Raw genomic sequence first — 20778 nt, 5'->3', positions numbered from 1 at the left:
ATATATATATATATATAATTAATCCCATTTCCAAATCTGTTACTTTAATTAAACAGAATTGTCAACACTCTCGGAAATGTTCTAAGATATGAAAATTCAAATCTCTCTCTCATTTCTTCACAGAGTTCTGATTGCAGTTGATAGTGGTGCACTTTCTTCGCATCTTAAGATGTTATAAGAGACAGGAGACACCTCGCCACGTTGCAGACTCCTGCGAGAGCGTCATTTGCATTCGCGGCTGAACGGATGACCCGCTTCCATCGTGAGAGAGCGCGTTTATCGATCAAGCTCTACTTCGCCCGTCAAGCTCTCGCGCTGGGATTACGATGTAATCCAAGTCGAAGCGCGTAGATCGGAACGGGCCCGAGCTGTTACCACCCGCGGACAGAAACTATGCGGATATATTGGGAATGGTGCGAGTAAGGGAAAATGAGAGACAGAGGGGGAGAAACCGACGGCGGATATCCGAATCCGCGCTGACGGTAATCAACCCCTTAAACAAGGTTATTGAAGACTCGAGAGGCTCCGTCGAGGTGAATTTGAGGTGACTCTAGGGCCACTAGAACCAGATAATGCGCACGTACAGTGGCGGTCAGATTACGTACTATATAGGTCCTCGATACTAGAGTCTACGTCTTTGCCAATATCGCGCTATTATTACACTACGCCGCCATAGGCGCCGAGTTCTGAGATTGTATTGTGCTCGGAGGTCCGAGATACTTCATCTTAATCCTTAAGGACGTGTCTGCAAATTCGCGACTCTGAAGGTCTTCACTACTTTGTAAAGAGACTAATGGAAAGATGAGGTATCGTTCAGAAACTGTTCCTCTCAGCTTTTAATTATTTCTCTTAAATTTTTTATAAAAGATTAATCCTCTTTTATTTACATCACGAATATGTTATAATTTTATAAAAATCATTTTCCATAGTGAGGATTAATTCTTTGTTACATCGTGAATTTGTAATAATATTCGTAACAGTACTTGTCAAGTAATAATTTGTAGAATAAGGCGGTACAATTTTGAACATGGTATTATACAATTCTGGACAAAATAAAATTTAAATCCAATTTTTGAGATTCAATTTTGGTTCCTTCTCATTGTATGGAGAATGCTGAAGGATAGGAAAAATTCAAACTTAAATTTCAAAAATTGGATTTAAATTTTATTTCGTTCGAAATTATATATCATCTTACCGTATATTGTAATAATTTATTTAACTTCTGATAATTTCTCAGTAATGTTTAGCCTTTAGCAAGGAACAGGCATGATTAATATCTACTACCGTCTGCGCCATTGGTCAATCGTGATCGCTCTCGAAAGCAGTTCGATCGGAGATATTGAGCTGGCAGGTCGAAGGTAGATAGGATTGGTTGTGGTGGTTGCGGGCCGACGATCGAGGAAGTAGGGTCCACTTACCGATGACGAAGATGCCGATGAGCCGAACTATCCCAAACTCCATATTGTTGTAGTTGAGAAGGACGTTGGCTAGATGCGCCGCTAGAAGGGCGTAAACGCCTCCGCTCGCCCCGACGAGGTACACGTCCGTGTCGAATACCGACGTGCCCAGCGAACCTGAAACCACAACAAATATAACTTCTTAATAACTTTTTAATTACTGCTCCAAACGTTTTCATTTTGTTTTTTTTTTCGGATCAACGATTTAGCGCATTTTCCCATTTTTCTAAACGTCAACAATAATAATGATTAATTGTAGAATCTGACAACCAGTATCGCTAATTTGTTACTGAAATATCACGTGAAAGTATTCCAGTTTGAAAAACCGTAAATTAAAGTTTCGTTTCTGTAACTAGATTACTTTCCACTTATAGCAGAGTGAAATATATTCAATTTAAAGGGTCATGAAGCAGTAAAAATGATATGTTTTACATACACCACTATATTGTTCCATCTACTCTCCACTTCGCAAATATGCGGAATTATGTAATCAACGAAATTTTAGAGAAAAGCCGAGCGTTCTCATGAAACTGAGAGCTTCCCGAGCTTCCTGAATTTCGGTCATTGTCTGTCGAACTGAGAAAGCTCGTTTTCGAACAACCGCGAAGTACGGATAGAATTTTCCGCTTTCGCCGCCTTCAGCGAATAAAATAAGAATAATATTCGCTCTCAACAACTCGAAAGTTCGCACGGCGCGGCGCTCCAGTTTAACAACGCCAAAAACTCTCTCTTTCTCTTCCTCCCTCTTGTCCTTGTCATCACTCTTCCTCTAGTTTGTTCGGAAACATCTGTTGCTCCACGAGTAATGTGGAAAAAGCTCGTCGGAAACCGAGTACCGTAGGAATTGCAATACAGTATATAGTATATGAAGTTCATACACCCCGATTTCTGTAAATTTTCCTTTTCATCTCTTTTAATATACAATTGAATTTAAAGAAACAAAATCTTTCTTAAAATTTCGCAATATTTTAAATGCCGGAAACGTTTAATATGGATATAAAATCATAAATCTCTATTTTCTCTTTAATATATACATACAATATAATTCGTATTATCGCAAATATTTGTGTTCACGGTAGACGCCTGTTGTCCCAGTAACGCATTCGCCATTTGGTCGATTCGCAAGGTTGACAGTACAAAGCGCTTCCGGGCGCTTATAACTAGCCCTGGTTATTAGAGACGGAATTAGAAGCCTGTCTCCAAGTACCTAACCCGTAATTTGACAGACTGCCCACGGCTGTAGGAAATAATGTTTGTTGCAATACGTTCAAGATTCGTGATAGTAAGTAATCGAGAAGTAATCGATATAACATCAGGCATATGAGAATCTAATCAATATATAACATACATTTCTAGATATACGATTATACGATCGGAATGATTTTGCTAGAATATCTAAAAATTTAGCTAGATACAGAATCTGAAAATAATTTTGTTGGAATATCAAAATAATTATGTAGAAGGTTGTTCACCCAAACTGTTGATAGAATATTAAAACTTTTTGCTCATCATGATTGAGATTCCTACGCAATTGTTTCGATAGTCCAACAAAATTATTCTCAGATCTATATCTACATTATTATTAGATACCAAAGAAGCAATGATAACTCAATCCTTTAAATTAAAGAACATTTTGTTATTTTTAACTTCCGTCTGCGTTAAAATGTAATCAATCAATTTCTGCGGTTAGTTTTAAAGTAAACATCGTCCAATTAATATACGTTAGGTAACTTGGTAGATAATAAACGAAATTTGAATCAAATTTAATACATTTTCTTGAGTTAAATTATTTAATTTAAATTATTTAACTTGATTGTTAGTCAAGTTAATGACATATCGGGTAAGAGTAGTGGGGACTTACATAAATGATTAAAAATAGCTCAAATTGAGTAAAAAAATATTTGACATTATGAATTTAACATAGTGTAGCCAAATTTTTAGATACTTCAGTAAAACTGTCCTTTCCGTGTACATACGAAAAAATAAATTTTTTTTTATTATATAATCTTCATTAAAATTACAATATAAAAATTGTGTCATGTAAACTTGAAAATTTTCGCAAATATCTGAAAACGTTGGACAACATAGTATTCCAATTACGCACCGAGCCAACAATAGAAGACAATTCGACGCACGATAGTATTGCAATAACAGCAGCGCAACAATTTCGACAAATTCTGCAATTCGTATGTTTCGTACGGGCGTAACGTGTACCACCATGGGAAGGGCGTGTAGCGCAGCGCGCAACAATTTCAACCCCGGGAGCAACGGTAATGTATCAGACACACGATCGCGCTAGTTAAACATTAATATCGCGTTGGGCAGGCGGATGGTGCTTCGAGAATCGATGCGGCACTCGCCTATATATCGTGGGAAATGAGCGAGGACATTAGTCGCTTCCTATGTGGAAATGGTGGCGACTGGCCGGGTGCTGGTGATTCGGCGCGTCTGGAGCGGCCGGGTACCACCTGACACCTGGGGACCTGCTGACCGATCGTCCTCCGCGAACCTTAACCGTCCGACCCACCTTTGATCCGTCCTAAATTACGAGTGCCAGTTCGGACAATAACGTTGTGCCGTGTCACTTTGACGAGATTGCCCCGATTTATTAAGGCCGCCGTTCCTAATCCGCCACTGATATACGAGATGTTCCCCGTGTTCTGTTTCAGTTATGAATTCTTTCCGTAAACTGCAGTACATTCTTCTCTGATAAACATGTCGAGGCATTGAAAGAGTTCCTGAATTATAAACGCATGAAAAACTAAAGAATTTAATTCTAATTAAAACTTCAGGGAAAAAGGAAGAAGGGGAGAGCAGGTAAACATATATTCTCCAGGTAATTTCAGATGGAAATTATCTGCCCTTTTCCGTTTTGTTATTTGAATTGTCAGAAGTCATTGTTTTTATTTAATTTCAGAGGTAGACCGCTCTCTTCCAGGAAGTGGATTTTTTAAAATTATAGACTCGCGAATAAAACGTAAGATTGTGTCATACGCATTGTGCGAAACTTCGCACGCGTGACATCCTCGTTTCTTGCGAAACCGACGATTCAATTGAATTCGTCGCTACGCACTGGTCATTAACGCGCGACCTACATCGAGCAACAGCAGCCTTCACGGGGGAGCCATGCGAAGCGCCCCTGTTTCGTAAACTACCTACACGGAGTTTCCGCAAAGCGCAAATCGCGTCTAAGCCGGTGTGCACCGGAGCGACGTGGAAATGCATTAAGGATGCAAACATCAATTCGTGCGAGTTCGCGAACGCTCCGAATTACCTGCAATGAATTATTAGCGTCCGCTTAATAAATGATCGAGTCACATCCAATCGGAACAAGGGAGCAATTATTCGAGACGCATGGAATTAGATGGTTCACAATATAACTACTAGTTTATTCGACGCACAGCAGGCACCGATATGATTGACTAATGCCGCAAAGATGCAATTGCATCTATCCTGGAGACAAAAACAATTAAAACCGATAAAACTTTACCAAGAAATCTGACTATCTGACATAAAAATGTAATTCTAATTACATTGATAAACTATAACTAATATTTATTATATCAACGATTCCAAATCACATTGGACGAAGAAGAAGTGATTTATGGCCATGTACGATGTTTGTAACATAATATAACGCAATAATGTCGCTGAGCTGCAAAAGCGGTAATACGATTATAAAAGAGAAAATTTAAGGTCTCAGCTGTCATCGCCAGTCTGTTTGTCATCGTGCCATAGTAGTTAATTGAAAGTTGAAGCACGCCGAGAGACCACTTTACTCCTGTGCACGACGAACCATGGATCTCTGTTGTAGTAATTGACTCGAGTTAACGGATACTGGCTCAAGAGGCTGCTGATTCCCCTCATCCGCTCTCCTTGGTCCAACTTAGACGATGCTGCGAGTATTTACGGTTTACCGTCATTTACCTAACCGAGACTAGGAAACGAGCCATAGCAGGAATAGTTTATTCGACGCTCGAGATTAACAAATCGATACTTTGCTGATTGACTCACTTTAGCATTTAATTATTACCTATCGTTAGTAAGCACTCTCTCTCTCTCTCTCTCTCTCTCATCGTTTTTTTAAATTTAAATATTTAACTATCCGTTACTGGAATTTTCTTCTCATCAGTTTTTCTAATTTTACTTTGATAAATTTTATGCTGCTCTTTGAATATAATTTTATTAAAATAATATTTATATAAAACAAATTTCTTTCATCGTAATTTTTGAGAGAATTACAGGTAATAATTAACAGATTTGACTACACTTTAGTTTTCCGCTTGCTACGTTTTCTTCAAATAAACGGTATCGCCATATTCACGATTAAATTAGCCTCGTAATTGCAACGAACGTTCGTGGAATTAATTACGTACTTTCGATCGCGCCAAAGCATCTATATAAAAAAAAGTAAGCACGTAAAAGGATGTAACAAGGATTCTGTATGCTTTCTAGCAACTGTATAGGAAATGTATGCGTGCATATACTGCATGCAGATATAAGAAAGAAGAAAAAAATAAAAATAAGGTAGCAGCAAGGCGCGTTGTGAAAATTAGCGACCTAGCGGCGAGGACTAAAAGAAAGTGAAAAAGGAAAAAAAAAGAAGAGCTGCGAAGCGTAATAGAGTCATCGCGGACTTCTCGTAGGTTATGAAATTCATCCGAGCCTTCGTTAGTGCCTTCGGCTTTGCCTTAAGGAAGAAAGCATGAAAGGAAGGGAAGTGGGTCGACGCGGTCCGCCAACACGAAGCACCAGCGCGAGTTAATGTCTTCGCGACCTACTCTTATGATTACAACGTGTCGCTCTATCCGTGTATCTACCGCTCCACAACTCGCTGCAATCAGCCTGTCCAACAATGAATATCACTAACCTCGTCCAGGACATATCGGGGAATTTTACTGTTGACATTCGCATGTCTGAAATAGAATTGTATCTTGCAACTTCAATAAAACAGTTCAATTTCATTACAGTTTTTGCGACAAGTTTTCAGCGTTATGAGAACCTAAACGAGGGAGGGAGAGAGAGAGAGAGAGAGAGAGAGAGAGAGAGAGACCGCGGAAGCCTAACTAATTTACTTTAAAAATAATCAATTCTATCGATCAGCCGCGATAAGATTTAACACGCGATAAGATGTCGCACATATTTTTCAGTGTACAGAATATCATCGATTAACGACTCGTTGACACCAATAACGGAGTCTGTTGGAACCAAACGGTGCGACGTGCAACAGGTGCAACGAAACCAGCACGGAGGAAGCGTCCAATAGCAAAAACGATATGAAAAGTGTCAGAGATGCGGACACTCATAAAACTCCTGTCGTTTTCCAATTCTAAGAAAATTTTGTATACACCGATAACAAACTATACTGATAATTTGACTGATAAATGATTAAAAGGTGTGTTTAGGAAAGTTTATAATATTTTGAATTTTTATATATAAAAATATTTTATAATGTTTTAACATAAATTTTTTATGTAATTGTATAATGTAACAGAACACGTTTCTAATCACAAGAAAATTTCCTTCAACATTATGCTAATAAGAATAATGAAAAATTTCTAATTTACTTAGCACCCAGTTGATAATTAATAATTCGCATGCAAAATCGTAGAAATTCGCTTGTCAGAACGTAACGCTCCAGAACGTGTGGAATAAATACGTCCGTATAAAAAGAAAGGAACGTGCAAAAATGCACTGATATGGAGCACACGCCCGTATCCGTGGCTTACATCGGCGTCTCGCTTAAGTGGTTAACTACTAATTTTTTAACGCCGCGAGAGCGTATCGAGCGGTTCTCTTAGCGCAGCAAAAGAAAAACCTTTGGCGCTCGTTGTTTTCCAGCAATTTCGTTCTAGCCGTCTCATCCGTTTTTCGCCTCCAGGAGGGGCTCTTTACGAATGCATCGACGTGCCTAGCACGTGCGCATTCTAAAATGCTTGTTCTATTTTCCCACCTGTCTCTTCTACCCCGCTACGAAGCGAAGCATTTTATTTCGCGTCGAGGTTCCGTGCACGCATTTCCACAATTTCCTCTCCGTTTCCTTCGTATTTTAATCACAAATATGGTGCGAGCGAGGAGCAAAGTCGTCTCTATATTTTCTTATTACATTAGTATATTATTACACTGAGAAAAAAATATAGTCAATTTTAATAAATATTTAGATCAATACTGCCAACTAAATATTTACTTACAGTAAATAAATATTTGTTTAGTAAAAAAATGATTATTAAATCAAATTAATATTTCTTGTATCAAATAAATATATCTTTATATTTAATAAATATTTAGTTGGCATGTATTCAACTAAATATTTATTAAAATTGACTATTTTTTTCCAGAGTAACAGACCCGACAATTTGTATCGTCGACAATTAATATATGTTTACTGATATACAATTTTAATTATTTTAATATAGTCAACGAAAATGAAAAAATTAAGGAAATACATAATGTATCCATTAAGCAATGAGACTGATTTTTTTCGTATATTAGCAATTCTGCAGCCTATTACCATGTCTGATTTTGGTTCTTTTCCTATTTCAACTCCAACTGGCATGGCTCTACGTTGTTTCAGTCTGGAATAGGAGTTTAAAGTGCTAAGGCATGTTTGTATTATTTATAACAAAAATGAAATTGCGTAATATCATGTAATATTACAGCGATATGCCATCTTTTTTGTATAAAACTCGGTGATAAAAAAATTTTGCTGAAACTTTGCGTACGTTGCAAAATAAAGGTAACATCATTAAACGATATTACGCAATTTCAATATAAAATTTGATGATAATGCTACAGAAATGTACGGAAAGCTTCAGCAAACTTTCTTTATCGTAAAATTATTGCGAAATTTCACATAAAAAAAGATGGCATATCACTATGTAACATTAAGCGATGCAATATTTCGTTTTCGTTAGAAGCAACACAAATTTTAACACTTTAAGCTACTCTAGACTGAAACAACGTATAATAGAATCATGCCAAACTGAAAATGAAGCAGGAAAAGGAATAAAGTCAAACATGATCAGTAACAGCCTGTAGGGTTGCTAACATAGAGGAAAAAATCAGTTTCCTTTCTCAATGGACGCATTATGCCGAAATCTTAAAGAATTAGAGAATATTCTTAGAAGAAAATTATCTCTTTTACATTATTAAATCTAATTAAATTAAAATCTAACTTTTTTAATATATGTGTGCAAAAGTGAAATATTATATCCAGTGCATTATTTTTTATTAATTATATAATCATCAGCATCATCTGTTTTAAAGAGATAAAAAGCAACTGTAAATGTTATAAAATAAACAAAATTTACATGGACACGATTATTTTGCACTTCTATCGAGTGCAGTCAAAATCATACATTCGTTATTCGTGCAAAAGACTAACAATCTCTTTTGCAATCGCTGTTGCTTGCCACCACTTACAAGCGAAACAATAGCGGGTTTTCGCTATAAACCGCAATATGGAACGGTTTAGCGACGTCAATCAGGCGCCAATTAGATATCCACCAATTTAATCCGCAATTGTTAACGAAGAAAGGACATTCACGAACAACCCCCCTAGGAACAAAGGCGATTATCGTGCGAGAGGATGCGACGGGAGGAAGAGGGAGGTAGAAAATCGAGCGTACTGTTAGGCGCGAATGCAAGCGCGCCGTTGCATTCGTAAAGAGCTCTCGAGCGAGAGAGGCTGTGGGAATGGAAAGCGATAGAGAGAGGACAGGGACAAAATACGAGGCCTTCTCCCTTTTCCTATTCCCGTTACGCGTCCGCCACTGGTCCTGTGCGATACGAAATTCTAAGCCCCATATAAACCAAGCATGACGGGCGTCCGAGGGTTGAACGACTCAGGGGAAATCGGTAGCGATGGACCCAAAACCGAAAAACACATTCAGTACTATTGAATAAAGAAGTTCACTCGAATTTGTTCTATATTGATTGTATTATATAGGATTTCAAAATTACAATAAAATAGTAAACTATTTGCAACACTAATCAACTATATTATACAGAGGTATGATAAAAAAGTTTGGTCATAAAGAAAGAAGAATGGTTTTGCGGATACATTTAAAAATTTAGTTAAATATAGATTGACAGATCTGAAAATAAATTTTGTTAGGCCATTAAAATAATGATGTAGAAGCTGATTGCTAGATTATCAAAATTTTTTGCATCATTGCTCATCTCGAGTTTTCTATACAAATATTTTGATGGTCCAATAAAATTATTTTCAGATCTGTATTTAGCTAAATTTTGAGATACTTCAACAAAATCGTTTTTTCCGTGCAAAGTTTTGTGTTTATTAAATCATTACACAGGTCACAAAACTACTTTGATGTAAAAATAATGATAAATAACATCAGCTTATCATTTAAGTAATGATTTGAGAAACATCCAAACCTCTTTGTCGCTAAAATTTATTGTCATCATGTATATTAATCTCATCCAGTTAATTTACAAGTATAAAAGGCCAAAAAATAAGCTATATTTTAAAACAATAGGTTTTACTTTAATATATAAAAAATCAAAAAGATATAATATCATTAAAAACAGAACGTTTCGACAATATAGTGTCTCAGCTGCAAGTTATTGACACATTAATTGAGAGATTACACCAAATTAATGTCATTGTTAAAAATTTACAATATTTTATTAAGTAACTTAAATATAAAATTTATTAAGACGCAATGAGTATAATTTAAATTCTATAAGGCTCATGAGTGACTATATCAAAATTTTCGTTACAAAGAATAGTACAAAATCATATATCTTAATCAAAACCATCCAATAAGTCTTGGCTAACACAATTTTTTCATTTAGTCAGTTATCAAATTATTAATTAATTTACGTTTCTTGTCTTTTTCTTGTAAATCAAGATATCTTGAAATAAAATATATCAAAAGAAAAAAATTAAAAGATTTAAACCTTAATTCGATTCCTTATCGATGCCATTGCTATTTTCGTCGATGCAATAATCATTTGCTGCATTGAACTTCCACGAGTGATGCACTATGAATATCATGTCTCCACTTAGAAATAACATAGTGTGTATGCCTCGTGCGTATGCATGCGAGCGATGCGCAACGTATACGGGCGCGCCGTTTTTACGTAACCCGATGCATAAAATATAATGTACGTGTGAAGTATGTTCCAGGCACGGCAAAAAAAGGACGAAAAGCCGTCGGAATTTTATGGTTATGGCCGCAATATTTATGGCAGCGAGATTCTCATGCAGCGACGGAATATGAGAGGATCGACATTGACGAGACAATTCTTTTTCCTTTTTACAGTGATCCGTTCATTCACGTCGGCAAAATTCTTCAGCCTTGAGTGATTATTAAACATTTGGCTAGCATTGCATCATTCGATAGAGCAAACACGTTATTACCTTACTTCGAAAGTGACACAGCTAAAAAAATTAAATTTTTCAGAAAAGGAAAAAACTATCTTCATCATTTTTAAAACTACTTTTTTATTATTTTCGTCATTTTATCATCTTCGTCTAACAACCCTTAAAAAATCATTTTGAGTTGTGGTTATGATATATCCTGTAAAATTATAAGGAATGCAAAATAATTAATAAAAAATAACATACTTTGAAACATCATCAATAATTTGTTCACCTTAATCAGCTAAAATAAATAAATTAAAAATAAAATAATCTTTCATTCAAACTTCGATCAGCAAAATTGTTTCAACACTAAAATGTATTCTGCAGATGAACTTTCTATATACAATATAAAAACAATTCAAAATGTGTACATATTAAACTATTGTAGATATTACAAACAATGAGCAAACGAATGCAAACAAAAAATATTCGATTTTTTAATGTTGGGGGCTAGCGTAAATTTGGTCCACCAAAATTTAAATTTCGTATAACTTTTGAACTAAGGGTGAGCACACGATGAGCAAAGGAATGCAAATAAAAATATTCGGTTTTTTAATATTGGGAGGCTAGGGTGAAGTTGGCCCCCCCCCAAAGGGTTTAAATTTCTTATACGTTTACAAAGTTTAAATTAATTATACATTATGTCACATATTCCTAAATGAGTGCTCTACAAAAATTAAATATATCCACCGTTTACAGTTTTTAATTTTTTATTTAAAACAATTACCTGTACAACTCATTTAAATTGCTATTCACCGAAATGTTACCTAAAATACAAATGCGATTGCAATTCTTTCTTAGGCAAACGAGAAGATGATTCAATAATCAGTCTTAAAGTATGATTCAAATACAGTAGCTATACCAAACTGGTCCAGCTTTCAAAAATGAAGTTTTTAGTTGTTTAGTCAGTTGAGGTAAAGTCGACGAGTCGCACCAATTCAATAATACCTGAAAACGAATTTCGTAAAAAAGGCCTCATACATAATGATAATGAGATAACAATATTACTTGTGTTTGTTACATATAATACTTCAGAATGGATATGCAATAGCTCCTGACAGACTTGGGAAATTGTTCGTTGCAGTTAAACAGAGATGTAAACCACATACGTAAATTTGACAAAGTCCCAAATTTTATCAGTGTCTACAGATGATCTTTTTGAAAACTTTAAGAACAACGAAAGTACTATTTGGCGAAGAGACTGTAGAGCTAATTTACTTTTGATGATTGATAAATAAAGTAATCTTTACATATGTATCTAATTTATTCATCTCATTCTCATGGTAACTCAAAAATTATATTTTCTGTCACTTTTTAAATAAGGGAACGAAATCATGTTCGCGTGTGATTACGCAGTCACGTGTATAATTGTATTGTTAATGAAATATGTATGTCGCCGCGCGGGATGGATGCGGTATTTATTACGTAATCACTAAAAAGAGTGCAATATGTATTAAATATTAGATGTAAATTACCAAATTATTAAATTTTCTTATGCGATCAATTGTATTAAAATTATTTATATGCATTATAAATCTTAAATCTTTAATTGCATAATAGTAAAAAAAATAATCGCCCGAAAATTTTCTTAGTATTCGTCATTTTGTCGAATATTTTTTAGTATGTACGATATAACTATACGAAACATTCGGTAATAGAATATCATCGAGAGCTGGGTTTATTGCAGAACCATTGGGAAATGTATATAATATAAATGTAATAACATTTTAATATTGGATGAAAAAGTGATTACGTCATATTACCAGTTCTTCATAATATTATTGACTTCAATATATGAAGCATTTTTAACAAAATAAATTTGAAAATATGGTATTTATAATCTCTTTTTATGTCAAAGTTCATTTAGTTTTTCATTCCTATACTGAACATAATTATAATTTTCATTTTAATGCAGTAGGTTGCTTCTCGAAATCATTTATTTGAATCCAACGCGATTAATGTCTTCATGCTGGAGTTATGTCCACCACGATAACCGCACCCGGTTCTCAAAAATAAAAAATTCACATTGCGAGCGTTCAATCTCGTCAAGAGCGGTGGTTAAAAAAAAAAAAATGCTGAAATTTCCAGCGCGCTCACTATTCGTACCCAACTCACTCACTTTTTCTCTCTCTCTTTCTCTCGCACGCGCGCGCATTTTTGCGAAACTTTCGGCATCCTGAGCGCGATCATCGACACGCAAAATTTCGGATCGAAAGCGAGGAGTTCGTTCAGTATCAACATTTTGTACATCCCGCATTTCGTCCCGTTGTTTTAATATCCCTTTGACGCAATGGCGGCAGGCCGTGTCCGCCGGGGTTTTTGCGCTGAAAATATTAAAACGGACGGAGGGGTGGAGAAAAACACACAGTGGCATACATACATGCATCCAAATATACGTGTCACACGTACACGCGCACACAAATATATTTGCACGCATACACGAAAAGGTGGTGAGCAAGAAGAGCGGAACTATACATCAATAGCTGTACAAAGCGCGTTCGGATTTCTCGCGATTAAAATGTAGTGTAAACGGCTTTTCCTGCTACCACCCCCTTGTGTCCTCTTCTTTTTTTTTTATTTCCGGTGAAACTGACCATTGTACTCTTTCGCGAATTAGCGTGACGCGAACTTTGGGAAACTATTGCGTTCTCGAAATGGGATAATCGAAATCGCCGATATCGAGAAAATTGACTGTGAAGTTTTGTTCATTTTGGAAAAAAAACAAGAAAGATATATAAGGCATGTTCTTTGTAGTTGAACTTTTGTATCGGTTCATCTTTTTTCCTTTTCTCTTCAGGAGGAGAAAAGTTCAGCTAAAAAGAACAGGCCTATAGATTGCTATATACGTATATATATAAATATATAAAAATATATTTAAACATATATTGGGTAAAATCAGGGATTATGGCATAGGCTACTAATATGGAATAGTGGGTTATTTTTTAAACAAAACATTGCAATCTGACGGCAATCGCTGAAAGTTATTGCAACTGTTACAAACATGTCATAACAAGCAATGAACTCGGTCCAACCAACCGTTTTGCTACAATTAACATTTATTCATTTTCGTTACGTCAGGAGATCTGGCAGCTTTTTCTAAAAAGTGTTCTCACAAACTGAAGGTAAGTTTTTTTAATGCTTATATTGCACAGACGCTTTTAATAATGTTGCATGAACAATATTATGTAGATTAATTGCTATTTCAAACTTGTTTATTGCTACGGAAAGACTTTATTTGTCGTATGACGACATGCAGGTAATGTGAAATACATCGAGGATTGAGAATATGGAATAGATTCCATACATGTAGCAACTTATTCGATCAACTGATCAGATTAGGTTAGGTTAGATTACAGCATGTATTCTATATCAGCTATTTATTGGATGTTGTAGCTAACATATTCCTCAAGAGTTCTGTGTAAATTTAAAGTCTTCATATGCATTTGTATCGGAGCAATGTTAATTTAAAAAAAGCTATTCTATAATCCCTGCTTTTATCCTAAATATATATAAATATATAAAAATATATAAATATACAAATATGTATATATGTATAAACACATACACATACTTAAAATATAAAAAAACAAAAACAAAAAACTTATTGTATAATAATAAAAAAAAATATTCAGAATAAAATTATTATCAACAACGACAATTCAATGAGATTTCGCCATAAACTTGGCGTCCACGTAGCGTTTCGTTGCCCAATTTAAAGTTTTCCTTGGTCAAACTCCCGTTGTTTCCGGGATGATCGAAAGAAATAAGTGGATAGAGACTCTAACGAGTCGAGACAACGCGATCTCGTGCTGAAAGGAAAGTTAAAGGCGCGCGAAAAAGGAAAAAGAAAAAAAGCCAAAGTATCGACTCTCGGAGTCGGAGACTCTCGGGTGCGCTATCGTCGTTGTCGTCTGCTATCTTCGAGTCTAGTTAATGCGCGGGGACTGGCCACACGCAGTCGTGCATACGAACGACGAGGCACGTCGTACGACATGCAAATACCGTCGTATAATTGCTAATGTCACGCAATCGACTCGACAGCGCCGCGACGACGGCGACGAGGACGACAATAATGATGATGACAATGACGACGGCGCTTTGACACGAAGCCGTATCAATTCCCCAGAAAAAAACTGTAAATATATCGTGAAACGTTCGTTATAGAAGCTCGCGAGCGGTACGGTATATCGCATGAGGCATTAATAAGAATAAACGACTTCGGCAAATTGATATTGTTTGCTTGTGGTTCGCGAATTTAGTCTTTCCAAGTATCATTGACAACTTGTCAATCGATTAACGACAAAACTAAATATTTATTGCTATTCGAATATAATACGATTTTTTGATATTCAATGTAAAAGAATTTTAATTAAGATACATAAATATCTAAACAATCACATACTATTTCACATAATAATTAGAGATTATAATAGAAAACATTTTTTTCACACTTAAGTATCTCAAGATATATCATATACGCTTAATTATACGTTGAGAAAAATTTCTGGTTGAAAATGGACGAACCAGATAATTCTGATCATATTAATAAAAATTCTGATTATCTTGACTAAAATTATACTAGTATTTAATTAGAATTCTAATTAATGCAACCGAACTTTTTTTCCAGTGATAATGTTTAGATGTTTAGACTATCTAGTCTCACTCTCAGCATCAGAAAATAAAGTTTTTATAAAATAAATAATACATATATACATTACTTTATGAATACAATTAATGTATGTATATATACGTTGTGCGACATTGTTTATTCTACTTTCATATGACGACAAATCGCTATCTCATAGTGTTACTCGCTCCAACGTCCAAATTTCCAAGTGGAAATGGTCGAGCAATAGGGAGAACAGGGAGTACAGCCAGCAATAAGCGCGGCGATGTCGTAAACGACATTAATCCGTGCCACCCCGGAGAAGTGCATTTATAAGCTGCCCCTGGTTTCACGCCGCAGTGAAGATAATTTACACTCATGTGGTGCACCGACCGCATAATTTAAAACGTTGATTTATGCGCTTTATTAGTTCGACGATTACATTTCGTTTTTTCTCTTTTTTTTCTGCAATATGGCGCAATATTAATTGATGTATGCAATGTAGCAAATACTTTGTAACAATTATTGTTTTATAACAATTATTGTTAATTGATCACAGCAATATACGAGTGGCCGATTATATATTAATGATTGAATGAGAATAAAAATGAGAATTTTGAATTTCAAATAATATAAAAGTACGATAAAATATTATTTTTCATTTAAAAGCATAAAATAATTGTAATAACAATTCTAAATGTTACAATAATATATATTATAAAATCTTTTAGCAACAAATTTTGAATAAAAATTGATACAAGTACGAATTAATTTCTAACATTTTCTTCAGAATTGTCACTTTTAATTAATTCAAATAAGTAGCGATATTTGAGATTGTTCCAAGATATCACAGATTGCACCTGATTATTCCTTTTTACACTTTTACAGGAAAAAGAATATTTTTTAGTGTCTTAGATTAATCGAATATGTCTGTCGCCAGAATTCAATCAATGTTAAAGAGTTGGCCGGTCGGAGGAAGAAAAACGAGCAATGCAAGGCGCGTGAAGGTAGTGTGGCTACGACGAGAGAAAGAAAGGACGGGGAATGTTGATGCACTTGTGTCGTTGCAATTGCATTACATCGTCGCGACCGCGATGCATACGAAGTAATCTCATCGCGGTGGGCCCAGACGGGCTGTCGCCGCGGCGCATTCTTGTGGGTGACTTTAGACGAACAGAGACGAAGATACGTGCGAAAACGGGAAAACTAGGATAAAACGGTTAGACAAAGACAGTCGGAAATGCGCAATCGGGAAATTTCACGAGATATGAAAACGACAAAGAGATGGAGATGGCAGTCGATAGCATTCAAAAGAGCTTGATGTTTCGGTCGTAGCGGCGCGAAAAATGCGAGAGAACATCCATCTTACTTTTGCAGTCTTCATACTTCTCTTATACATAAAATATTTATTACTCCTTCTAGCATATCGCTTAACTATTCTTTTTACTCGTATTTATGACTGCAATACACTTTTACTGTTGCAAATTTGATTTCAAAGTGTTCCTCGCTTGCTTGAAAAGAATTTATTCTTTTTTGTTTTATGTGTATTTTATCCTTATAAAGATTTAAATCTTAAAAGCGCGATGCTCAAGTCTCGTTCGCGTTTTGCCTACGTCGTATTATTTATTTCTTCTCAAAAAGTTTACCGACTAAAAATATTTTCTAGTTGAAAATGAAGTATATGATCACATCAATCAGAATTCTGGTTATCATTTTTCAACTATAATTATATATAGATTCAGTCAGAAATTCTAATTTGCCTATTTTCAACCATAATTCAACCATAATTAACCAGTGAGCTGTTCTCGTCGGATTACTCATACTCCACAATCGCATCTTTCCGCTCATCAAAGATAAATATCGTGTGCGAACAAGTGTCGGGAGTGGTGAATCGAACAGTATGTAATTATCCCGCGTGTTTGCCAATCTACGCGATTATCTGATAAAATTATAGATAATAACATCGCAATAATTTAATCTATATTAGAGATCATATAATAAAAATCTGTCATTTATTGAAAGCGGATTAATCTATTGATTGATTGTTACTTGTAATCCATTCGGTATATATAGTTTGAATAGCTTCGTACACTTTTGAAAAATGAGAGGAAAAAAAAGAAAGAGATGTAGTTATCTGTCATTTTTTTTTCGTATTGACTAAACTCTTATTATAGAAGCTCTAATTTGTATTTTCTTTCATCCGATTGTATATAATCATACGGGATATGTCACTCGATAGTAATAGTATTAATAGTAATAGCGTAAGTGCAAATGTAAACGTATTATAAAGTTATTTAAGTGATAAAAATAGTGCGATTGTGTAAAGTGAATGAAGTTAGAAGGATGCACAACAAGAAATAGAAAAGAATGAAGCATGGCGACGCTGAATGAGTTTTGTATAAAAATTGAACTTGTCAAACAAAGTGAATTAATTATGCAATATTTTTTAGTAAATAAGATCGTATCTAATTATATCATTTTCTGCCACAAGTTTTTAAGTTTCAATAAATTATTCAATATATAAAATTGTTTTGTCAGTTCAATTTAAATATAACAAAAAATGACACATATCAATACTCTTCTTATTGTTAATTTTAATTTTGATTTCTAAAATGAGATATTGGAATCAGTCGTAAGATGATATTATAATATCTGAAAATATCTTATCGTGATATTTTATGCAAAACTGTACTCTGACAGCTTCTACATCCTTATATAGAATCTTATTTCGTGCAATGATTTGATTAATATTCACCGTGATGGACTTTAAAGGGTAAACGACCTCATCGAATTTGAAAATGCAGTGATCGCGAGACGCAACTTGCAAGTTTCGTCTTTTAAGACTACCTTTACAGTATTTATATCGATTTGTACAATTTTCTTAGCATTTTGTACTGTATTATAATTAATGTATGAATGTGAATGTATGAAAAAATATCATCGCCCATTTTTGCTAATTCATTGATAGTAACATTGCCGCCACTACTTTGAAATTCCTATACCTTCATGCCCCTATCTAATTCCTGAATCCTCTTTGTCCCCGTCCGGCTAGAGTTAATTATTCATGCGCTCCATTTTGCCACGTTTTACTTTCATGACCGCTAATAACTCGGGATCTGTGTCTAATCGAATTTATGCAAATGACAATTAGATGTATACAGATACGTTTGCCCGCACATGTATCCCTGTGTATACACATTTCGTACATATATATATATACACGGGATGGAACAATTTACCGGAATTACTTGGTTGCCTTTGTTGTCTCGATAAATATGCAAAAATGTTTCGCACAGAAACTGGTTAGAAAGGGGACCGTATGATAATGTAAAAGTAGCGATATTTTCGTTTAAAATTCTTAATTGGTATAACAAGATATGACAAAGGAAAAGTATTAGGTGAAAATTTTCTCATTTAATGTGATAAATTGTAAAAAATTCAGTTTGTTACCGACAAAATTCGAGAGATCAGGTTACTACAATTATTTGGAAAATGCACAAAATTACGAATGAAAAGCGTGCTGTTTCATTATCCAGCTGCCAGCGTATTTATATTAACATTAACGAATTTTAATTAAAACGCCTCGTTATAGCAGGGAGCATATGTTCGGATAATTAGGACCCTGTATATCTTGGACGTTTTGGACTTCAGTTATGGTGTTCGCGTTTTGTGATATATCCGACTTGTATTTACATACACATTTATAATTCCAAGCGCAAAAACACATCCGGTAGAGAAAAATTTAAAAAGAAACAGAGATAGAAAGAAAATAAATTGCACTGTCAACTGATTGTCGTACATGAAGTAGCAATAAACTGAAATAAAAATGAACTGAATGTAATTAAAAAATAATAAACGAATAATAAAAGCTACACGTTTGTTCTATTATAAAATCTGTTCAATGTGGTTTGCGTTAAAAAGTGCAATAATAACTAGATAAAGAATATAAATATTTACACAATGAAATATATTTACACGGAAAACAATAAGGTCTGTATAACTCTTTTTTGGATAAAGTAAATTTTATAAACAAACATTAAACAGTTTTGTAAAACTTTATAATTACTTCAAGTTAGAATTTTGTTTGATTTAAATTTGTTTGATGGACGACGAAACACGATGGTTAAACGAGCATTAACATAGATGCATAAATCGTAGCTGTACCATAACATAATTCACATTGCAGACGACATTACTCACCGGCAAGAACCCCGGCCATGTAAACCGCGGCGATCCTCAGACTTCCATGAACCATTTCTAAGGGAAGTCCCACGACCACCTGTACCCCCAGGTTAAACAGCAGGTGAAGCCACCTGAAAAAAATGTAACCACATGGTAAATTACTAAGGCATGTCAATTGTTCTGTTGGAGCATGAGGTATTCCAGGAATTTAATTCAATTATGGCACAATTTGCATGCAAGCAATCTTTGAAGTATGTCTATGACATACTCCATGCAGAATTAATTGCAGCAACTGCAGTGTGATGTTACAGTAAATATTAGAATACATATTAGAATATCTGTTTTCGAATATAAATGCAATAATCAGAGAGTCGTCAAAAATAAAAATCACCTATTTAATGACAATTGCAAAATTATAAATTTAAAAAAATAATTATATTGATGCCATATTGAGATTATTTATATCGACATCGCGATCACTATATTATAAAATAATTAGGTACAAGAAACTCTCTCTTTCACGTAACCGTCGCAAAGTTTAACCGAGAAAACCAAATTAACATGTCGGTACAACTTCAGTCGCCGAAGATCTTGAAAGTTCACGATGTAGATCCGAGAAAGGAGAGGTTGTCGTTAATCGTGAATTATAACGCCGCGGGCAGTCGGCTAGTTTTAATTAGGAACATCTCGTTAGCGATATTCCTCTCGTCGCGGTAGATAAGACTCGACGATGAAACCAGCCAGAGCACCGGGGGAAAAGTCGAAAATGCGATGAGTACGATCAGACGGTTCGTGGCTATCGGCGCGGCCAAGAGAATTACGTTAATTGTGCCTCTCTTCGAATTGTAAAGGAAGAAATGGATTGCGGCCAAACAATATTCTTATTCACTCGAGGCATCGTTTCGACAAGAGTGCCGCCGAGGAAGGTTACGGAGAGCGCCACGGAGTGAAATAATTGCGAGATACGAGCCGCGGTCGGAGCAAAGTTTTATCAGCGACTTCTGAGCCGCACAAGCGAAAATCCGATACTCAACTGTTATCGCGAAACTTCGGCCGACTAATTATTACATCTCGCGAGCGCGAATGCAATGTCAGACGGGGAGGTAACAATAAATCTCGCCGGAAATGGCGCAGAGTTTCGCAGT

General features: G+C 35.2%; 1 protein-coding gene across 1 annotated transcript in view; it reads right to left on the bottom strand.

Moving 5' to 3' along the window:
• stet (stem cell tumor) overlaps window positions 1-20778 on the bottom strand; it is a 449207-nt gene that overhangs the window by 3035 nt on the left and 425394 nt on the right. Inside the window, exons 8-9 of the mRNA XM_018522193.1 lie at window positions 19652-19764; window positions 1419-1574 (exon numbers count right to left, since the gene is read on the bottom strand). Of these exons, the coding sequence (XP_018377695.1) occupies window positions 1419-1574; window positions 19652-19764 (269 nt within the window). The remainder of the gene's footprint in view (window positions 1-1418; window positions 1575-19651; window positions 19765-20778) is intronic.

Source organism: Trachymyrmex cornetzi, unplaced genomic scaffold (genome assembly GCF_001594075.2).
Source record: "Trachymyrmex cornetzi isolate Tcor2-1 unplaced genomic scaffold, Tcor1.1 scaffold129, whole genome shotgun sequence".
In the NCBI taxonomy this organism is placed as follows: domain Eukaryota; kingdom Metazoa; phylum Arthropoda; class Insecta; order Hymenoptera; family Formicidae; genus Trachymyrmex; species Trachymyrmex cornetzi.
This window is presented reverse-complemented; position numbering and strand designations above follow the sequence as displayed.